Source organism: Bufo bufo, chromosome 4 (genome assembly GCF_905171765.1).
Source record: "Bufo bufo chromosome 4, aBufBuf1.1, whole genome shotgun sequence".
Classification (NCBI taxonomy): domain Eukaryota; kingdom Metazoa; phylum Chordata; class Amphibia; order Anura; family Bufonidae; genus Bufo; species Bufo bufo.
In genome coordinates this window covers 338378319-338400576 of record NC_053392.1, presented here as the reverse complement: position 1 = coordinate 338400576, position 22258 = coordinate 338378319, and the positions used below count along the sequence as shown (strand labels likewise).

The 22258-nt window shown below is 42.7% G+C and overlaps 1 protein-coding gene across 2 annotated transcripts in view; it reads left to right on the top strand.

Moving 5' to 3' along the window:
• The first annotated feature begins 9951 nt into the window (after positions 1-9951).
• DDO (D-aspartate oxidase) overlaps positions 9952-22258 on the top strand; it is a 60657-nt gene continuing 48350 nt past the window's right edge. Inside the window, exons 1-2 of one of the 2 annotated variants that reach the window (XM_040428874.1) lie at positions 9952-10012; positions 20724-20899. In XM_040428874.1, the coding sequence (XP_040284808.1) occupies positions 10011-10012; positions 20724-20899 (178 nt within the window). In that variant the 5' untranslated portion in view covers positions 9952-10010. Of the gene's footprint in view, positions 10013-16194; positions 16220-20723; positions 20900-22258 lie in introns of those variants that run through there. The other variant, XM_040428876.1, reaches the window with a different exon arrangement.

Below are 22258 nucleotides of genomic sequence, written 5' to 3'. Positions count from 1 at the left end.
TGATAAACCAAGCTCTGCTGGCGTGGGCCTGGCAGAACAAAGGGAAGGTACGTGTCACCGAGGTTCCTGGCCTCGGTGAAATAAGAACCGGTAATTTTCTGTGTCAGCGGCAGCTAGTGCTCGCTGACACTGGGTTACTTAGTGTGGCTGTAAAGCCAATCTGGGCCGGTTCTTATTGGGAGCAGCCAAAGAGCAAGGTGGGTGGCTGTTCCCCACGTCCAGGCCAGGTCGATACCCTCTCACCAGCCTCCCGTGGTTATGCAGGTGTTCACCCTCACGGGCTTGAACAAAGGGGGGGGATATGTGAGACAGTGACAGGTCTCACTCAGGTTAGAGGCAAGGAAGGGGTGGATAGTGCGGTCCACACCCCTGTTCCACCACAGGTGAGAGAAGCTGGAGGTAATCAGCCTGGCATAAGGCACCTCCCAGGGTGTCAGAAGGGGAGTGTGTGTTATCTGTGGACAGAGGCCTGGAGGCTCTGTCTGTGTGGTCTCAGCTGGGCTAGGCTGAGGGACCACAAGGCTAAGTGACAGCCTGGAATTTGGGGGATGCAGTGACGCCCGTGGTACAAGGGCCACAAGGTCAGAGTCGGGAGGACTGCTGGACCACAATTCCCCAAAGGGACTTGCATTTGCTACAGCCTGGAGGCTGCTGGACTATTGGGCTGAGAAAGCCGCATGTTATGACCGTGTGTGAATGGTCCTTTAGGTGAGTCAGGTTATTATATGTTTAGTTAGAGCCCAGCCAGGCAGGTGTTTATTTTGTATCATTTATGTTTGGTTTGCTGAGGTGCCAAATAAAGTGATATTTGGACCTGAAACTTGGTGTCTGGCGACCATACTTGTGTGAATGACCCCCAGAGAAGAGCTAACCCCCCACAAGCGCTTTTACTTATCCAAGCCATTCAGAGATTGTTTTTTCATGACACATTGTACTTCATGTTAACGGTAATGTTGAGTCAATATGTTTTACCTTTATTTATAAAAAAAATCCAAAGGAAAAATAAAAAAATTCACTGCTTTCTAAATTTGAATTTCTCTGCTTTTAAGATAGATAGTGATACCTTATAAAATACTCATTAACATTCACCATATGTCTAGTTTATGTTGGCATCATTTTGGTAATGTTGCTTTATTTTTTTTAGGGTGTAAGGTTTAAAATTTTTAAGAAAATTTCCAAAATCAACTTCAAGGACCAGTTCATTTCTGAAGTCACTCTAGGGAGCTCACATAATAGAAATCACCCCATTTTAGAAACTACACCGCTCAAACTATTCAAATCTGGTTTTAGAAATGCTGTTAACCCTTTAAGCATTCCACACAGGCTCGGACTGGCCCACCAGGGAGGCGGGGGATTCCTTGTTAGGCCCCCAGTCTCCTGCGCCTGGAGATAAGAAGGAGGAGTAATTATTTCTCTTGTTTCTCAGGAGAGATAATGCAGTCTCCTACTAGAGCAAATTGTACAGGAGGCCACGCAGTATCTTCTAAACTTCCCGGGCTGCTGGCAGTGAAGGAGGAGAGAACATGTCTGGCCATCCTCCTGTCCTCCCTGCTGTCAGAAAACTGCGGCTGCTGGAGAGAAGGACTCCTCTGCGGTGCTGGGCTGATTTCTCAGGTGTGTGACAATAGTGAGTTGTAGGAGACTGTAAGGGGGAAATAGGCGATTTGTTTATAGTAGACTCAGATCTGTGTATGTGTTCTGCTCTCTGCAGAGTTCAGAGTGACATTGGGGGGACTCTGCCCTGGGTCCCCCCAAAGCTTCTGCTTTAGGTGCACCCTCATAAATGCCCCAGCTCCAGATGTCCCCCAATGCTCCCACTCTAAATGCACCCCTAATATTGCCTCTTTTCCAGTTGTCCCCCAAATACCTCTGCTCCAGGATCACCACTATTAGGCCTCTTGCACACAGCTATTGTGGTTCCGTTCCGTGCATTGGGGACCGCAATTTTGGTAATGTTGCTTTATTTTTTTTAGGGTGTAAGGTTTAAAATTTTTAAGAAAATTTCCAAAATCAACTTCAAGGACCAGTTCATTTCTGAAGTCACTCTAGGGAGCTCACATAATAGAAAGCACCCCATTTTAGAAACTACACCGCTCAAACTATTCAAATCTGGTTTTAGAAATGCTGTTAACCCTTTAAGCATTCCACACAGGCTCGGACTGGCCGACCAGGGAGGCGGGGGATTCCTTGTTAGGCCCCCAGTCTCCTGCGCCTGGAGATAAGAAGGAGGAGTAATTATTTCTCTTGTTTCTCAGGAGAGATAATGCAGTCTCCTACTAGAGCAAATTGTACAGGAGGCCCCGCAGTATCTTTTAAACTTCCTGGGCTGCTGGCAGTGAAGGAGGAGAGAACATGTCTGGCCATCCTCCTGTCCTCCCTGCTGTCAGAAAACTGCGGCTGCTGGAGAGAAGGACTCCTCTGCGGTGCTGGGCTGATTTCTCAGGTGTGTGACAATAGTGAGTTGTAGGAGACTGTAAGGGGGAAATAGGCGATTTGTTTATAGTAGACTCAGATCTGTGTATGTGTTCTGCTCTCTGCAGAGTTCAGAGTGACATTGGGGGGACTCTGCCCTGGGTCCCCCCAAAGCTTCTGCTTTAGGTGCACCCTCATAAATGCCCCAGCTCCAGATGTCCCCCAATGCTCCTACTCTAAATGCACCCCTAATATTGCCTCTTTTCCAGTTGTCCCCCAAATACCTCTGCTCCAGAATCACCACTATTAGGCCTCTTGCACACAGCTATTGTGGTTCCGTTCCGTGCATTGGGGACCGCAATTTTTACTCCATAGTGCTTCCGTGGGGTTCTGTGCTTCTGTTCCGCACCGCATCTCCAGATTTGCGGGCCCATTCAAGTTAATGGGTGTCACTGTAGGTGAAGGAAGGGAAGAAAACCAAATACAGCAAAAGCAACAAAACAAGAAAACAGGGAAAGGTCACCACCTGACAATCCCTGAGCCTTTCTCTTGCTGACAACATGAGCAAATCCTAAAGGATGGAAGTGCTCATGTGCTGGAACCTAAACCTAGCTGAAACTGTAACAAACCCTCAGCTAGGGAGCTGGAGATAAGACCACTGGTTCCTAGTGCTAGGTGCAGGAACCAGCGTCTTCCTGAGGCATAGCCAGAACACACAACAAAAGAGAAGGAGTAGGACTTAGCTTAAGATGGCTAATGAGCAGAATGTCATGCCCTGCTCAGACTATGTACGGAGGTCTGCCAGATTAGCAGCACGTGTCTAGTCATTTGTTTTGTTTTGGAGTCGTGCTAGATCCGCCTCCCTTCAGGTGCTCTGGGTGGGGTCGTTGGTTTAAATTACTCTCACTCCCAGGGTTCTGTGTGGGTTATAGCTTCTGGCTGGCTGTGGAAGCAAGGAGTGAAGGATTGGCTTTTCCTGCTCAGATAAGATAAGTTGGTTTCTGATTTCTTTGGTTTGCTGTCTAGGCTGTTTTAGTGTCTGTCCCCTCCTGGTTCTGAGGGAGCAGGCTGCCCCTTTTTCCCTTTCACCATCTCAGGGATTCTAGGGTATTCTCAGCCCAGGCACGAGGACACATTATTCCCACCTTCAGGGTCTGAATGTGGGCAAAGCAGAATAGGGAGAGCAGTTAGGGATTTGCTAGGAGGTGACCTTATCCCCAGCTTCTCGCCTAGAAATATTGTTTGTTTAGTTATCTGTGTATCTTATATCCTGTCCGCCGTGACACAGAACCTGTGGGAGGTGGGATCCTGCCCAGAACCACAACAAAGAGAAACCGAACAATCTGTCAGATATATTCACGTGCAGCAAGTCTGTCAGATCTTCTCAGGCCTCTCACAGGGCAGGGCGTGACAGTACCCCCCCTTCTACGGGTGACCTCCGGGCACCCAGACCAACCTTATCCGGGTGTGCCCTGTGAAAGACCTTCACAAGGCGACTAGCATTGACATCAGTAGTCGGAACCCACATTCTTTCCTCAGGGCCGTATCCCCTCCAATGCACAAGGTACTGAAGGGAGCCACACGCGAGTCGAGTATTCTGGAGATCTGAAACTCCAGATTACCATCTACTAAGACAGGGGGAGGTGGCAAAGGAGATGGTTCAGCAGGTTCAACATACTTCTTCAACAAAGACCTGTGAAACACATTATGGATCTTCCAGGCCTGCGGAAGTTCCAGACGAAACACAACCGGATTAACGAGATTTTGTAAGGACCAATAAATCTTGGGCCCAACTTCCAAGAAGGTACTTTCAACTTAATGTTATTAGTGGACAACCACACCAAATCACCCACACACAGGTCCGGACAAGTCATACGTCTCTTTCACCCATTTTTTTTAAAATTAGTTTGAATCTTCCTCCAGATAGAAGACAACGAAGAAGAGAATCTCTCCTCTTCAGGTATACCAGAATATTCAGTCCCAGAAAAAGTACTAAACTAAGGGTGGAAACCATATGCGCCAAAAAATTGTGACTTATCAGTGGACTCCTGTCTAAGGCAAGCTCAGCCAAGGACAAAAACGAAGACCACTCTTCCTGATTCTCGGCGACAAAACACCTCAAATAAGTCTCCAGGTTCTGGTTAGTGCGCTCAGTTTGTCCATTCGAATGAGGATGGAAAGCCGAAGAGAAAGACAACTGAATACCCAGACGAGTACAAAACGCCTTTCAAAACCTGGAAACAAATTGCGTCCCCCTATCAGACACAACATCAGAGGGGATGCCGTGTAATTTCACATTGTTGTCAACAAACACCTGAGCGAGAATTTTAGCATTGGGCAGACCCGACAATGGTACAAAGTGAGCCATCTTACTAAAGCGGTCTACCACCACCAAAATCACAGTTTTCCCAGAGGAACTCAGTAAATCAGTGATGAAGTCCATGGACAAATGCGTCCAAGGAAGAGATGGGATGGACAAAGAAGAGATCCTGAAGGCCGAGTGTGAGCCACCTTAGCACGTGCACAGGTCTCACAAGCTGCTACATAGCCCTCAACACATTTACGCAAACCTGGCCACCAGAATCTCCGGGAAATAAGATCCACCATGGATCTAATCCCAGAGTGTCCCGCAAGGACAGTATCATGATGTTCCTTAAACACCTTGTGTCGAAGTTCAGAAGGAACAAACAACTTCCCTGAAGGACAGGAATCAGGTGCCTCACCTTGAGCCCCCAACACTTCCACCTCCAATTCGGGATAAAGAGCGGATACAACCACCCCATCAGCCAAAATCGGAGCGGGATCCTCCGAATCCCCCCCCCCCCCAGGAAAGCTACGTGACAAAGCATCCGCTTTGACGTTTGTGACCCCAGGGAGATAGGTGACCACAAAATTAAATGGTAAAAAACACTGACCATCTGGCCTGCCTAGGGTTCAGACGCTTTGCTGATTGCAGGTAAGCCAGATTCTTATGGTCAGTAATTACCGTAATCTGATAAATCGCTCCTTTTAGCCAATGTTGCCATTCCTCAAAGGCCAATTTAATGGCCAGCAACTCTCTATTCCCAACAACATAATTTCTTTCGGCAGCAGAAAGTTTCTTTGAGAAAAAAAGCACACGGGCGCCCTTTGCTAGGAGAGGGACCCTGCGACAAAACTGCTCCGACTCCCACTTCTGACGCGTCAACCTCCACAATGAAGGGTTAAGACACCTCGGGTTGCATCAGAATGGGAGTGGAAGCAAAACATTCCTTTATAGCAGAAAAAGCCTGTAATGCTTCTTCCGACCAGACTGAGAAGTCCACACCATTCCTAGTCATATCAGTCAAAGGCTTGACAATAGTGGAATAATACATTCCACTCCAATACATTTTCTGTAGTAATTAGTAAAACCCAAAAACCGCATCAGAGCTTTCTGTTTCTCCGGCCGATCCCATTCCAGTACCGCACAGACCTTTTCAGGATCCATGCGAAAACCTGAGGCAGAAAGTAAGTAACCCAGAAACTGCAGCTCCTGGACAGCAAACACACATTTCTCCAACTTAGCATACAATTTATTCTCCCGAAGGATCGATAATACTTGTCCTAAATGATCGTGATAAGTCTCCATATCCGGTGAGTAAATTAGTATGTCATCGAGGTAAATAACAACCAAACTCCTCACCAAATGATGAAAAATGTCATTGATAAAGTGCTGGAAGACTGCCGGGGCATTAGTCAAACCAAAGGGCATGACCAGGCTCTCGAAGTGGCCCTCAGGGGTATTGAAGGCCATCTTCCATTTATCCCCTTCCCTGATTCTTATCAGATTATAAGCTCCTCTCAAATCCAACTTAGAAAACACCTTGGCTCCGACAATCTGATCAAATAAATCCAGGATCAAGGGAAGAGGATAAGGATCCCAGACAGTAATGAGATTCAGTTCCCAGGAAATCTAGACATGGTCTAAGGGTCCCGTCTTTTTTTTTTAACAAAAAAGAAGCCAGCTCCCATAGGTGACTTAGATGGCCTAATATGCCCTTTTGTCAAACTCTCGGCAATATACTCCCGCATAGCTACTCTTTCGGGTTGGGAAAGATTATATAGCCGAGATTTTGGCAATTTAGCTCCGGGAATAAGATTGATTGGACAATCATACTCTCGGTGAGGGGGCAACTCCTGATCTTCACCCTCAGAAAAAACGTCAGCAAAATTAGAAAGAAACAAAGGTAACACCTTACTGGAAACCACAGAAATAGATACGCCGAGATAGTTGTCCATACAAAATTCACTCCAATTTCTGATTTGTCTAGTTTGCCGATCTCAGTTAGGGTTATGTTTGATCAACCATGGTAAACCCAGTACCAAAGGAGTAGGCAAACCTTTCAGAACATAACAAGAAATGGACTCAACATGAGAATCACCCACCCTCAAATGAATATCCTGCACAATATGAGTTAGATACTTTTGCAAGAGAGGAGTGGAATCAATAGCAAATGCTGATATCCCTTTGCTTAATGCGCTTGTTATAAAACCATGACTCTGAACAAATTGATAATCAACAAGGTTAACCCCTGTACCACTGTCCACAAATACTTCTATCTCAATATTTTCAGAGTCTAGCGCCACCATGGCAGGCAGGAGAAATCGGGTACTGCAGGTAGAATACAAATATACCTTTTCTGACTCCCCATTCACGCTACCAAGGGTAATGGAACTCGTTTTACTGGGAAGAACACCTTTTTTTTTTTTTTACTTTGAGGCTTCCTAAAAGGACACACATTAATGAAATGTCCTTCTTTACCACAGAAGAAACAGAATCTTCTCTGACCTCTAGAGTTCATATTACCAGGGCAAGAAGAGACCTGACCTAACTGCATAGGTTCATCCTCAGGCACTGGTTCAACTGTCACTGTGCCCCGAGGGACAGGAGGAACAGCTTCCCCACACAATAGTGCATCCTGGTTGAGGGGAACCTTGCACCTCTCCCTCAGGCGTCTATCAATCCGTATGGCTAGGGACATGGCCGCCTCCATAGCTTTAAAACTAAAGGTTTACAAACAACATCTCTTAGCAACCATCAGTGAAAAACGCATTGCATCCGCACTTGCTTCCGAAAGTGTATTTTATCGCTAATGAAACCATGAAACAAAAAATGAAGACTACAGCAAGAAAGAAGGTATTTTATTGTACATGGCAGTAGTAACACTTTAATATGCTCAAACCAGGTGACAGATTCCCTTTAAAGGGGTTGAAGGGTTTGTCTCACTTCAGTAAATGGCATTTATCATGCAGTTAATACAAGGCACTTACTAATGTATTGTGATACTCCATATTGCCTCCTGTCCATCACATTATACACAGCTTGTATCCGTGGTTATTACCACCGTGTAATCCAGCAGTGGTCACCGTGCTTACACACTATAGGGAAAGGCTGGAAGTGCGAATAGGCCAACACCTTTCCCCATAGTGTGCAAGCACGGCCACCGCTGCTGGATTGCAGAGTGGTCAAAACCACGGATACGTGCTGTGTATAATGTGATGGAAAGGACGCAATATGGACAATCCCAATACATTGTAGTAAGTGCCTTGTATTAACTTTCTCTACATGATAAATGCCAATTGCTGAAGTGAGACAACCCCGTTAAGTGTGCTACACCTAATAGGGTTAGGCATAAATGTCTTGGTGTGTGCATTGCGTGTTTCCTATGTGTGATTGGTTAGTGCTATATATGATCTATGTATCAGTGGTGTATGTGCAGTATGTGACATATGCATCAGTGGCATGTGAGCCATGTATAAGTGTCTTGTGTGCCACATCTGTCCAATGAGTGATTGGTGTGCGCTGCATGTGTCTTCTTTCTGACTGACTTAAGTGCAGGATATCCATATATGTGTAAATTCTGCCACATGTATGTTTGTGCATTTTGCTGTGAATGTCTGCCATCATACTTCATCTTTAATATCTCTGTTATCACTGTAAGTGCTCATGAACATGACCGTTGGATGCTTTGCAGTCTGCAAATTGCGGATCCGCAAAACATGGATACCGGGTGTGTGCATTCCACATTATGCGAAACAGAACAGCCGGCCTCTAATAGAACAGTCCTATCCTTGTCTGTAATGCCGACAATAATAGGACATGTTCTATCATTTTGCAGAACGGCCATGCGAACATACAGACACAGAATGCACACAGTCATTTTTATTAAATTTTTTTGCGATCCCATTGAAGTGAAGTGAACGGTACGGACATGGGGAAAAAAAGGTAGTGTGCAGGAGCCTTAGGGTCCATTCACACGTCCGTTTTTTCTTTCCTGATCTGTTTCGTTTTTTGCGGAACAGATCTGGACCAGATCTGGACCCATTCATTTTCAATGGGTCCTGGAAAAAATCGGACAGCACAATGTGTGCTGTCCGTTTCCGTTGTTCCGTTCCGCATGTCCGTTTAAATATAAAACATGTCCTATTCTTTTCCGCAAAATTCGGATCCTGGTACAATACAAAGTCAATGGATCCGCAAAAAACGGAAGACATTCGGATGTCATTACGTATGTCATCCGTTTTATGCTGATTCCGTTCCTGGAAATTACATTTTTAAATTATTTTTTATTTTTTTTTCAAAGAAATCCAAACAACTTTATTTGCTTATTGAAATTTATACATGTTTCCGTTTTTTGCGGATCCGCAAAAAACGGATGACATACGGAAACATTTTGAGGAACAACGGATCCGCAAAAAACGGACCGAAAATCGGGATATAGAAAAATACTGACGTGTGAATGTAGCCTTAATGTGGGCCCCCAGAATCAGTTACACTGGTGGGACCTAAGTATGCCAGTCCGACACTGCTTGGGCCTCTGCACGGTTCTTTATATCTGGTGCTAACATTGACCTGTAAGGCTGAGTTCATACTTGAGTTATTTGGTCAGTTTTGGCCCTGTGACTGCCCAAATAAGTGAAGCGTGCAGTGATTCTAAGTGTGACGCCTGTCATCTGCATGTCATACTGACTCACAGTATTGTTTCACTACTACAGCAGACTCCCTATGCTTGTTACTGCAAGGCACAGTGTTCTACACCACTTTAAAGGCTCTCTGCAGCCAGGAAATAGCCGTTTTTGTATGCAATTCGCCACAAATAAATTCGGATCGTACCAAATTTTTTCGGAATATTTGGTGAATCGGCTGTATCGAATTTTTGAGAAATTCGCTCATCTCTAGTTGTAACGTGAAAAAATGTTCAGGGATATGAATATTTTTTCAATGTACTGTATTTGCCGGTGGGGTGCACCAGACCATACCATCCCTTCTGGAAAGCGGCAACACATGTTGACTGCTCAACAATGTCCAGAGGACCCAGCTTACCTTTAGGGCCACCCCAAACTCGGCTATTGCATAAACAGGCTTCTTAAAAGCAAAAGCAGAATGCAAAGCTGTTTCCTATAGTAAATACACACAGAACTCTATCATGCTTGATGCGTAGCTGCATGACGTATCAGGCTCTGCACACGTTTGATTGGAGGACGCTAGCATTCACCCTCCCATCTCTGTTTCTAACTGTGAAGACTGCACACCTCTTCATTTCCAGAGAAGCCACAGCAAGTAACATGATCCTATAATGTAAGTAGTGCATTCTGACATACATATATATTTCCATACAGATGTCAGTTATCAGCCTCACATGCTGAGATTTACACTTATTTAACTGGATATGCAGGTAATTCATACACAGAATTGTTCCTGTAGACCAACAGCAGCTCAGACTGATGGGGTTAATGAGGACAGATGGTTAGCTCAGCCATTCACATAAATAGCCGATCCTACCCCCATCCCCACTCACCATGTAATCAGAAAGACGTGTTTAAATGTGAAGATGTCAGCGATTATTCAGTTTTGCAAACCCATGATGTGTGCAATTTCACACCCTGGTACCGCGTGGCACAAACACAACATCTGTACACACACGGCAAGGAAGGATATCGGAAAGATTCTACTTGTCCTTATTTTAATCCACACTATGCTTTGGCTTCAAAAACGGTATGAAAATAGCACATGTAACAATGCCTTCAACCTAACACCTTCAATTATATCAGCCAATTTTTAGCATGTGAGAAGATTTACGGTACTACTGTGATTATGACTATCCTTGCAGGTCGCACAAGAGAGGATTGTTACTCAGTTGTCCCAGATCCAGGTCTGAGCCCGGCCATGCTCCTCTCCTGGCTTCAGAGCCTCTGTCTCCTCTGCGTGTTGGGTTTTCATGGCAACCCGACACATAGCAGTAACATAGGGCCAGTGGTTATTTAAAGGGGTTGTCCAAGTTATGAAAAAAATATATACAGCACTGTAAATCTGATGGGCAGCAATATATAACTAAGCTAAGCAAGTTTTAGGCAAAAAAATATATATTTCCTAATTTCCCTGGTTCTCTTCTGGCCCTTTGTTTATCTGCAATAACAACAATCTCTGCCCCTCCCCCTGCTCTGCAAAGGGAGTGAATAGAAGTGCTGCCCTGAGTGACATGTCTGCCTGCTGGGAGACTCAGCAGCATGTTGTATTTGTAGGACTACAAGTCCCAGCTGTATAATGACACTGCTAAGGGAGTGAATACAAGTGCTGCCCTGAGTGACATGTCTGCCTGCTGGGAGACTCTGCAGCATGTTGTATGTGTAGGACTACAAGTCCCAGCTGTATAATGACACTGCTAAGGGAGTGAATATAAGTGCTGCCCTGAGTGACATGTCTGCCTGCTGGGAGACTCAGAAGCATGTTTTCTTTATAGGACTACAAGTCCCAGCTGTACAAGGACACTGCTGATACACACAGGATCTTCCCCCCACCTTTTCTTGTGCAATGCTCTGCAGAACTCTTCTCTCAGCTCCTGTGCCCAGCATTTGTCTCCTCACTGCCTGCAGCTACTCAGTAAAGCCTTTAGCCCTGGGTCTGTGCGGCTGAAGGGGTCAATGTTTTCCCTCAAGAATCCAGGGAGAGAGCAATAAGCAGCAGCCGGCAGTGCAGGGGGCGTGGCCAGCACAGTGAGTTCACGTGTACAGGCTCATATCTGCTCTCTCAGGCTTGTGCATGAAACATCATCAGAGCAGGGAGAGAGGCTGACATCACAGGTCATGTGACCCTCAGTGAAATCTGAGAAAGCAGCAACTGGAGAGTAAGTGCATTGTAAAGTCCTTTCATTTGCCTAGTTAGAAACATACAAAGAACAAAAAAATAACTCCGACAACCCCTTTAAGGCTACTTTCACATCTGCGCTTTTGCTGTCCGGTTTTGAGATCTGGCATGGGATCTTTAAAACCACAGGAAAACGCTTCCGTTATAATAATACAACTGGCTGTATCTTTTCTAAACGAATGCTGTTGTATTTTATCGAAAATGAACAAACCGTGTATATTTTTTATTAAGTTTTTTTTTACTGAAAAAAAATTAAAAACCATGAAAATTTTTATTTTTTTTATTTTAGTCTCCATATTCTGGCTGTTTTGCAGTTATAGGTATGAAGCTGTGTGAGGACTCATTTTTTGAGGGGCGATCTTTACTTTTCACTGATACCATTTTGGGGTGTGTACGACTTTTCGATTACTTTTTATAAAAAAAATTTGCGGGAGGAGAAGCGACCGAAAAATGAGGAATCAGCCGTTATGACCTTTTTTCAGTTTTTCCGTTTTCGTTTTTGCATGCCGGGATACCTATGATGCGTATTTTAAAAAATATATATTTATCTGGTTTTTTTTATTTTGTTTTTTCAATTTGGGGAAACGGGGTGATTAGAATTTTTTTATTTTTTTTATTTATAAAAACATTTTATTTTTACACTTTTCTTTATAGTTCCCATAGGGAACTATATCAAGCAATCATTGGATTGCTTTTCTCATAGACTCCAATGCATTAGCATTAGAGTCTATGAGGATTTTACTATATTTCTATGGAGCCCTGCTACAGACAAGGGGACAATAGAAATTACTAAGGCCTCATGTACACGGCCGTTGTGGGTCCGCTCCGTGCATTGGGGATTTGCCACGGAAGCACTCTGTAGTGATTCCGTGGGGTTCCGATCCGTGCTTCCGTTCCGTATCTCTGTGATTGCGGACCCATTCAAGCGAATGGGTCCGCATCTGTTATGAGGAGTGCACATGGGCCAGTGCCAGTGTATTGCGGACCCACCATATGCAGGCCGCAATACGGCCACGGGCACAGAACGGCCATGTGCAAGAGGCCTAAACAGTAATCTTCTGTCACACAGGAGGAGAGAGGCTGCAATCGGCATTACCGCCAGTCACGGACATTGCCGCAGTTGCTTGCTGTATGAAACAGCAGACACAAGGCCCTTTGGTGCCCGCTCCGCTCAGCATGACTTTTCTACCTATCATTTTGCATAGACACACAACTGTAGTTCATAGAAAACACCAAACGGTTCCCATCAAGAGTCAATTTGAAAACAAATAAAATACATACAGTATGTAAATACAATTTGTAGTGGCTCTCCCTCTTTTTCAAACTTGGTGAGGGTGCTCTTTATTGTGTGACTCACCCCGTCACAAAAATAATGATTATAGACGATAGAGAAAAAGACAGGCACTCACCATCTGGAACCAATTGAAAATATACAGGAATACTTTATTAGACTTGATACGAATATTTAAAAACAGATAAAATACCTAAAACTAGCGCTGACTATAATTGTCTATAATAGATCAAGGTGGTACTATCAGATTGGAGTGTAAACCTCATTACCTCACAAACAGTGCATACATAAATTGGTGTGATTAGTACATATACTGAAATACAAATTAAGGCTACTTTCACACTAGCGTTTTTCTTTTCCGGCGCCGAGTTCCGTCCTAGGGGCTCAAATCCGGAAAAGAACTGATCAGTTTTATCCCCATGCATTCTGAATGGAGAGTCAGTCCTTCAGGATGCATCAGGATGTCTCCAGTTCAGTCTTTTTGACTGATCAGGCTTTTCAGAAAAACGTAGCATGCAGTATTTTTACCTCCGGCCAAAAAGCCTGAACACTTTGACTGAACGCCGGATCAGGCCTTTTTTCCATTGACTTGCATTAACGCCGGATCTGGCACTGTGTGTTCAGTCAAAACGGATCCGGCTTTTGCATGTTAAACCCGAAAAATGTGAAAAAAAAGTTAAAGTCCATAAATGGCGGATCCGTTTTTTCCAATGCATTTTTTCATTGTGATCAAAATCCTGATCAGGATTCAAATGTAATCCGTTTTCACACGTTTTTCCGGATCCGGCGGGCAGTTCCGGTGTCGGAATTGAACGCCGGATTAAAACAACGCTAGTGTGAAAGTAGCCTTATAGGAATAAATAAAAGATATAAATGAAAAAAAGGTGTGTACAAAGGAGTGTCTCTTGATTCCACCGACAATTCCAGGAATTATATAATAGAAGAATAAATTATAAACAAATGTCCCAGATATAGGAATCTTGTGTAAATGTGTTACACCGTGTGGTCACTCAGGGTTAGTGGACAAGGTTAAAGTTAGTATAAATCTTGAGCAAAAGTCAATTGCAGATGTAATATCCCGTGTTTTCATTCAGGGTTAGTGAAAAAAGGTTAGAGTTGGTGTATAAATCTTGAGCATAAGTCAATTGTTACTTGTACCCACCTGATAGGAGTTACAATTGATGGGTATAATAGCAAAATAGTTGTTATGCTGAATGTATTGGTATCGAACGTCTCTACTCACAAGAGACTCTTGTGTTTTTCGGCTGGAGTCGGGGGCGTCCCACCCGCTAAACAGCCACTCACCCGTCCTGGTGTGTCTGCGCCGGCACTGTGTTTTTCCGTCTGGTAGTTTCGTGTAGCTGGCCTCGCTACACAAACGGCGTCTCGCGTGATTTGGGGTCGCTCACGTGATGACACGATAAGTCACGTGTTACTCCCTATTTGCGAGATGCCGATTTTCTGTTGTACTTGCAACGGAGTATTATTCGGATTGTTCGTAAATTACACAGTTTCCGATTTTAAGGATAGGTGAAATGGGCACGTAGAATTATCAAAAGGGTCCCATCCAATACCGCCAGACGCGTTTTGAGGTGTACCACCTCCTCAGTGGCCATGAATAGGACCCGGGTCTTTCCTGCTTTTATATGCCCATGTTCTTGATTTGCCATAAAATGTGGGATGCATTGGTTATAAAATGTGGGATGGATTAATTATTAAATAATTGCTATACAGAGTAATAATTGGTATCTTGTATTCCCATTAATAATCTTTCTTTGCCAAATATTTAAGAAGTAAGAAGCATTTTAAAGAAAAAAGTATAAAATACATTATAAAATATTGCATGCGTTTTTGATGCAGTTTTTTTTCAGTATGATGCGTTTTTTTGCTCTTGTTTGCTAGTCTAAAAAGTATTCTAGATGGAAAATAATTTGTTATTGAAACCCTCATCCTTGTTTAATCCCATTTTTCTTTTTTCTTAAAATCTTTCAAGGTAAAAAGCATTGCTATGTTGATGGATAAACACTCTTGTTCTAACTTGTATAAATAGTTTTCTTGAGGCTCTAATGCAATCTGTTTTGATGGATATTACTACAATTTTCATATATGCTTTACATATGTAATATTCGTATGTAGTAAAGGGTTGTAGGTCTTACTCCGAGGGGAAATCGTGGTGCCAAGAAATCAGCCAGACACACGATGTCCCATCAGTGAAAGACTCACACCCAATGTTTACAGAAAACCGAAGATCTCAAAAGAGTTGAGGCCTCCAGGCATTAAAGTTTCAAAGTCATAGACACGTCTAGACTCCTGTCTTGACATTTTTGAAATATGATTTCCACCTCTCCACTGTATTTCTACTTTCTCAAAAGCTGTGAATATCATTCCACTTGGGTCTTTATTATGGTGTTGTTTGAAATGAAGGGATAATGCGTGTTTTTCAAATCCTTTTCTAATATTAGTAATGTGCTCTGATACTCTTTTTTTCAAGGTCCTTTTAGTTCTTCCCACATATTGTTTCTTGCATGGGCATTCTATTATGTACGTATATTACATTTGTGGAGTTGCAAGATAGGAATTCTCTTATTTCACATGAGTAAGAGTTATTAGTGGAGCATATTTTCACAGTTTTTTTTACGGAATTGTGTAATTTTACTATTTTGGCATCTACAGCATTTATAGATTAAACAAGGATGAGGGTTTCAATAACAAATTCTTTTCCATCTAGAATACTTTTCAGACTATTTAGCAAACAATAGCAAAAAAACGTATCCTACTAAAAAAAAAACGCATCAAAAATATTTTATAATATTTTATAATGCCTTTTATAGTTTTTTCTTTAAAATGCTTTTTACTTCTTAAATATATGGCAAAGAAAGATTATTAATGGGAATACAAGATACCAATTATTACTCTGTATAGCAATTATTTAAAAATTAATCCATCCCACATTTTATAACCAATCCATCCCACATTTTATGGCAAATCCAGAACATGGGCATATAAAAGCAAGAAAGACCCGGGTCCTATTCATGGCCACTGAGGAGGAGGTGGTACACCTCGAAACGCGTCTGGCGGTATTGGATGGGACCCTTTTGACAATCCGAATAATACTCAGTTGCAAGTACAACAGAAAATCAGTATCTCGCAAATAGGAAGTAACACGTGACTTATCGTGTCATCACGTGAGCGACCCCAAATCACGTGAGACGCCATTTGTGTAGCGAGGACAGCTACACGAAACTACCAGACGCAAAAACACAGTGCCGGCGCAGACACACCAGGACGGGTGAGTGGCTGTGTAGCGGGTGGGACACCCCGACTCCAGCCGAAAAACACAAGAGTCTCTTGTGAGTAGAGACGTTCGATACCAATACGTTCAGCATAACAACTATTTTGCTATTCTACCCATCAATTGTAACTCCTATCAGGTGGGTACAAGTAACAATTGACTTATGCTCAAGATTTATACACCAACTCTAACCTTTTTTCACTAACCCTGAATGAAAACACGGGATATTACATCTGCAATTGACTTTTGCTCAAGATTTATACTAACTTTAACCTTGTCCACTAACCCTGAGTGACCACACGGGGTAACACATTTGCACAAGATTCCTATATTTGGGACATTTGTTTATAATTTATTCTTCTATTATATAATTCCTGGAATTGTCGGTGGAATCAAGAGACACTCCTTTGTACACACCTTTTTTTCATTTATATCTTTTATTTATTCCTATTAATTTGTATTTCAGTATATGTATTAATCACACCAATTTATGTATGCACTGTTTGTGAGGTAATGAGGTTTACACTCCAATCTGATAGTACCACCTTGATGTATTATAGACAATTATAGTCAGCGCTAGTTTTAGGTATTTTATCGGTTTTTAAATATTCGTATCAAGTCTAATAAAGTATTCCTGTATATTTTCAATTGGTTCCAGATGGTGAGTGCCTGTCTTTTTCTCTATCATTTAAAATACATACAGTACAAATACAAAGCTCTGAACCCATGCAGTACCAAGACACTTTTCACCTTAAAGGGTTTCTGTCATCAGAAAAATCGTTATGTAGCTGGCTGACATTAGCGATGTGCTAATGTCAGCAGAACATAACTGTATGACTTATATCTCCCTGCCTGCCGCCGTTCGCGCTAAATAATGACTTTTATAATATGCAAATGAGCCTCTAGGTGCTAGTGGGGCGTTGCTGCAGGACCTAGAGGCTCCGTCCTCTCACCGTTTGGCACGGCCTTGTAAAGGTGATTGACATCCTCGGCCTCCTCTATGCCCCGCAAATAGACGGGGCAGGCGCAGTGAGTGAAGGACGGCAGCAGGCGAGCGTCCTTCACTCACTGCGCCTGCGCCTAATACTAAAATGGACGGCACAGGTGAGCATCCTTCACTCACTGCGCCTGCGCCTAATACTAAAATGGACGGCGTAGGCGCGGGATTTGCGGGGCACGTAGGAGTCCGAGGATGTCAATCACCTTTACAAGGGCGTACCAAAGGGTGAGAGGACGGAGCCTCTAGGTGCTGCAGCAACGCCCCACTAGCACCTAGAGGCTCATTTGCATATTATAAAAGTCATTATTTAGCGCGAACGGCGGCAGGAAGAGAGATATAAGTCATACAGTTATGTTCTGCTGACATTAGCACATCGCTAATGTCAGCCTGCTACATAACGATTTTTCTGATGACAGAAACCCTTTAACCACCTAACTGTTTTGCTCCAGTCCAGCTCCAGCAGTGGGAAAAATAGCTAACTGGAGGGGGGAGGGCTGCTTTAGATGCTGCTATCTCCTGAATGGTAGCAGCTAGAAACATGCAACTGGTCTTGTTTAAAAGCTGTAATTCCAGGCTTTCAGACAATGGCAGCAATCTGTTCAGTACAGGGGAATATATCACTGATAGAAATCGGCATACTGTGAATGCAGCTGAAAGTGAAAGTAAAAACAGGTTTTACCTGAGATTATTCCCGACTCGATTTCTAGCAGTGATTTCTCCTCTGTTGCTTGGACTTTAGCTGTCATTTTGGGAAGGGAAAGAGCACCATATGGTTTTCGAAGGGCAGATTTCAGTGGGGATAATTTTAAGTTGCCATGTCGCATTTGAAGACCCCCTGATTGGAAACTCCCAAAAATGACCCCATTTTGACAACTACAGTATAAGGAAACAGTTTTATTGGTACTATTTTGGGGTACATATGATTTTTGATGGCTTAATAGTACTCTTTTTGTAAGGCAAGGTAAGCAAAAATGGCTGTTCTGGCACAGTTTTTATTTTTAGTTTTTTTCCGATATTCACCTGACAGGATAGATCATATGTTTTTTGTTTTTTTTTATAGAGCAGGTCGTGACAATACCAGACATGACAATACCAAATATGTCTATTTAAATTTTTTTTTTCAGTTTTACATAATAAATATAATAAAGCATTTTTGAAAAAAATAAATAAATTGTGTCTCCATTTTCTGAAAGCCATTTTTTTTTTTCCAGCCGATCATCTTGTCTAAGGGCTCATTTTTTGCAGGAAGAGTAGATTGTTTTTATTGGTACTATTTTTGGGTATATATGATCCTTTGATCGTTCAATATTACATTTTTTTGGGCCATGTGGGTTTCGGTACTTTTTTTTTTTTTTTACAAAATGCACCTGAGGGTATAGATCATGTGATATTTTTATAGAGCAGACCATTACGGATGCAGCAATACCTATTATGTCTACATTTTTTAATTTATTTCAGTTTTACACAATCATGTTTTTGTGTCTCTATTTTCTGAAAGCCATATTTTTTTTATTTTTCAGGCGATTATGTAGGGGCTCATTTTTTTCAGGATAAGGCGACGGTTTGATTAATACCATTTTGGGGTACATATGAATTTTTGATTGCTTGGTATTAGGCTTTTTGTGAGGCAAGGTGACAAAAAATGTCTGTTTTGGCACAGTTTTTATTTTTTTTACAGCGTTCACCTGATGGGGTTGATCATGTTATATTTTTATAGAGCCAGTCATTACGTACGCAGTGATACCTAATATGTCTGTTTGTTTTTCTTTCTTTTTTTCTATTTTTTATACTTTTATATGTCTTTATTATTGGAAAGGGTGGTTTGTTTTTTTACTTGATACTTTTAGTTTTTTATTATGAAAAACACTTTTTATTTAAAACTTTTTATTTTTGTCCCACTGTGCATATTGTAATGCATTGACTGTCAGTGTATTACAAGTGTAATACACTGACAGACTGTCTGTGAAACCCAGGGAGCTGGGTCTCACAGGCTTTTGTAGGAGGCAAGCCTCGATGCCTGTGTTAGGCATTGGGCTGCCGTTCCTGCCATTGGCTCCCAGTCATTGCAGCGCGGGAACAGGGATGGAGCCAGTACCCTCCGCAAACCCTGTGTATGCCGGGGTCAGTACTGCTGAACAAGTTGGCGGAGGCTCCTGCACCCGATCAGAGCGCCTTACCTGTACGGCGCCTGGACTCAAGTCACGTCCTGCAGCACCATACATGAACAGCACTGGGATCCTACAGGTTAAAAACCATAGCTTTTCATTCAAATATACAGTATGTCCTGCATTATAAGGAAAAGAACCACAATGGTCCCGTTTTCTAGGTCAGCAGACGTCTAATGTTCAATTAACGTTTTATGACCTATACTTTCTCAACTCCAGTCCTCAGGACACACCTACCGGTCATGATTTGAGAATATCCCACAGAATGAATACCTGTGATAAGTCCTGATGCACTGACACTAATTATATCACCTGCTCAATACTAAGGAAATCCTGAAAACATGACTGGCAGGTGGGTCCTGAGGACTGGAGTTGAGAAATACTGCTTTACACGAACCTGACTACTTGTGTTACGTTCCAGTCTTTACTGAATATAGGTATCAAGAAGGTTTCTTTCTGTATTCTCAGAACTGCAACACAATGGACCACATTTAGGCCTAGTTCACTTAGTCAGTGTTGGGTCAGTGATGCCATCAGTGATTTTGAGCCAAAACCAAAACACAAAACAGCTGTAAATCTTTCCATTATACCTGATCTCTGTGTAGGCTCCACATCTGGTTTTGGCTCACAATAACTAATGGAAATCACTGACCAAATCACTGAAGTGTGAAATAGGCCTTAAGATTGTTGGCTGCCCCTGAATTCTGCAGTAATTTGGTACATCTCATTTTAGACATTTATAAAGCAAGTAAGCCAGAAGGAATAACCCACTACACCTCGACTCCAGTTGAGGGCCATGGCTTATTGTTTAAGATGTGCCATTCTGCTCCAAAATGGCCCCTGTGATAAAGTTGGGGGATTTTTACACTGCCTGTCTACATTTTAGACAAGATTAATAAATCTGCCCCTATGTATAGTTTACTATAAAGTGTGGGCACATTATATGTTGCAACCTTGTAACATGCATTTATAGTAGTACAGAACTTTTTATCTATTCTAGATTTACATTGCTCTTTTATTTGCATCTCTCTATGTATTCTGTACCATTTTTTTTTCTTTTATTAAAGGGATTTTTTCAAGACTTTAATACTGATGACCTATCCTCTAAATACGTCATCAGTATCTGATCGGTGGGGGTCCAACACCCGGGACCCCTGCTGATCAGCTGTTTGAGAAAAAACGGCACTCACAGTAAAGCTACAGCCTTTTCGCAGCTTAGCCTAGGCCATGTGACGTCACGTTCATCGCTCTCATAGCCTAGGCACAGCTCAGCCCCATTGAAGTGAATGGGGCTGAGCTGTGATAACAAGCATAGCCGCTATATAATGTATGCTTATCGTCAATGGTTTCGGAAAACCCCTTCAATAATAAGGCTAATACAAAATGTTTCCCCACAGGTCAGCGCAAAAGATACAAGTGGCAGTAATTGGAGGAGGACTGGTTGGTCTCTCAACAGCACTTTGCATTACAGAAAGTCTTCCGCAGTGCTCAGTCACTGTTATTTCTGAGAAGTTCTCCCCAAACACCACAGGGGATGTTGCAGCAGGATGCCTTATCCCTCACACCTATCCTGGTTAGTGTGACCCAGCTAATAATGTTTCTACAGGGAGTGCAGAATTATTATTTTTGAGGATTAATTTTATTATTGAACAACAACCATGTTCTCAATGAACCCAAAAAACTCATTAATATCAAAGCTGAATATTTTTGGAAGTAGTTTTTAGTTTTAGCTATTTTAGGGGGATATCTGTGTGTGCAGGTGACTATTACTGTGCATAATTATTAGGCAACTTAACAAAAAACAAATATATACCCATTTCAATTATTTATTTTTTACCAGTGAAACCAATATAACATCTCAACATTCACAAATATACATTTCTGACATTCAAAAACAAAACAAAAACAAATCAGTGACCAATATAGCCACCTTTCTTTGCAAGGACACTCAAAAGCCTGCCATCCATGGATTCTGTCAGTGTTTTGATCTGTTCACCATCAACATTGCGTGCAGCAGCAACCACAGCCTCCCAGACACTGTTCAGAGAGGTGTACTGTTTTCCCTCCTTGTAAATCTCACATTTGATGATGGACCACAGGTTCTCAATGGGGTTCAGATCAGGTGAACAAGGAGGCCATGTCATTAGATTTTCTTCTTTTATACCCTTTCTTGCCAGCCACGCTGTGGAGTACTTGGACGCGTGTGATGGAGCATTGTCCTGCATGAAAATCATGTTTTTCTTGAAGGATGCAGACTTCTTCCTGTACCACTGCTTGAAGAAGGTGTCTTCCAGAAACTGGCAGTAGGACTGGGAGTTGAGCTTGACTCCATCCTCAACCCGAAAAGGCCCCACAAGCTCATATTTGATGATACCAGCCCAAACCAGTACTCCACCTCCACCTTGCTGGCGTCTGAGTCGGACTGGAGCTCTCTGCCCTTTACCAATCCAGCCACGGGCCCATCCATCTGGCCCATCAAGACTCACTCTCATTTCATCAGTCCATAAAACCTTAGAAAAATCAGTCTTGAGATATTTCTTGGCCCAGTCTTGACGTTTCAGCTTGTGTGTCTTGTTCAGTGGTGGTCGTCTTTCAGCCTTTCTTACCTTGGCCATGTCTCTGAGTATTGCACACCTTGTGCTTTTGGGCACTCCAGTGATGTTGCAGCTCTGAAATATGGCCAAACTGGTGGCAAGTGGCATCTTGGCAGCTGCACGCTTGACTTTTCTCAGTTCATGGGCAGTTATTTTGCGCCTTGGTTTTTCCACACGCTTCTTGCGACCCTGTTGACTATTTTGAATGAAACGCTTGATTGTTCGATGATCACGCTTCAGAAGCTTTGCAATTTTAAGAGTGCTACATCCCTCTGCAAGATATCTCACTATTTTTGACTTTTCTGAGCCTGTCAAGTCCTTCTTTTGACCCATTTTGC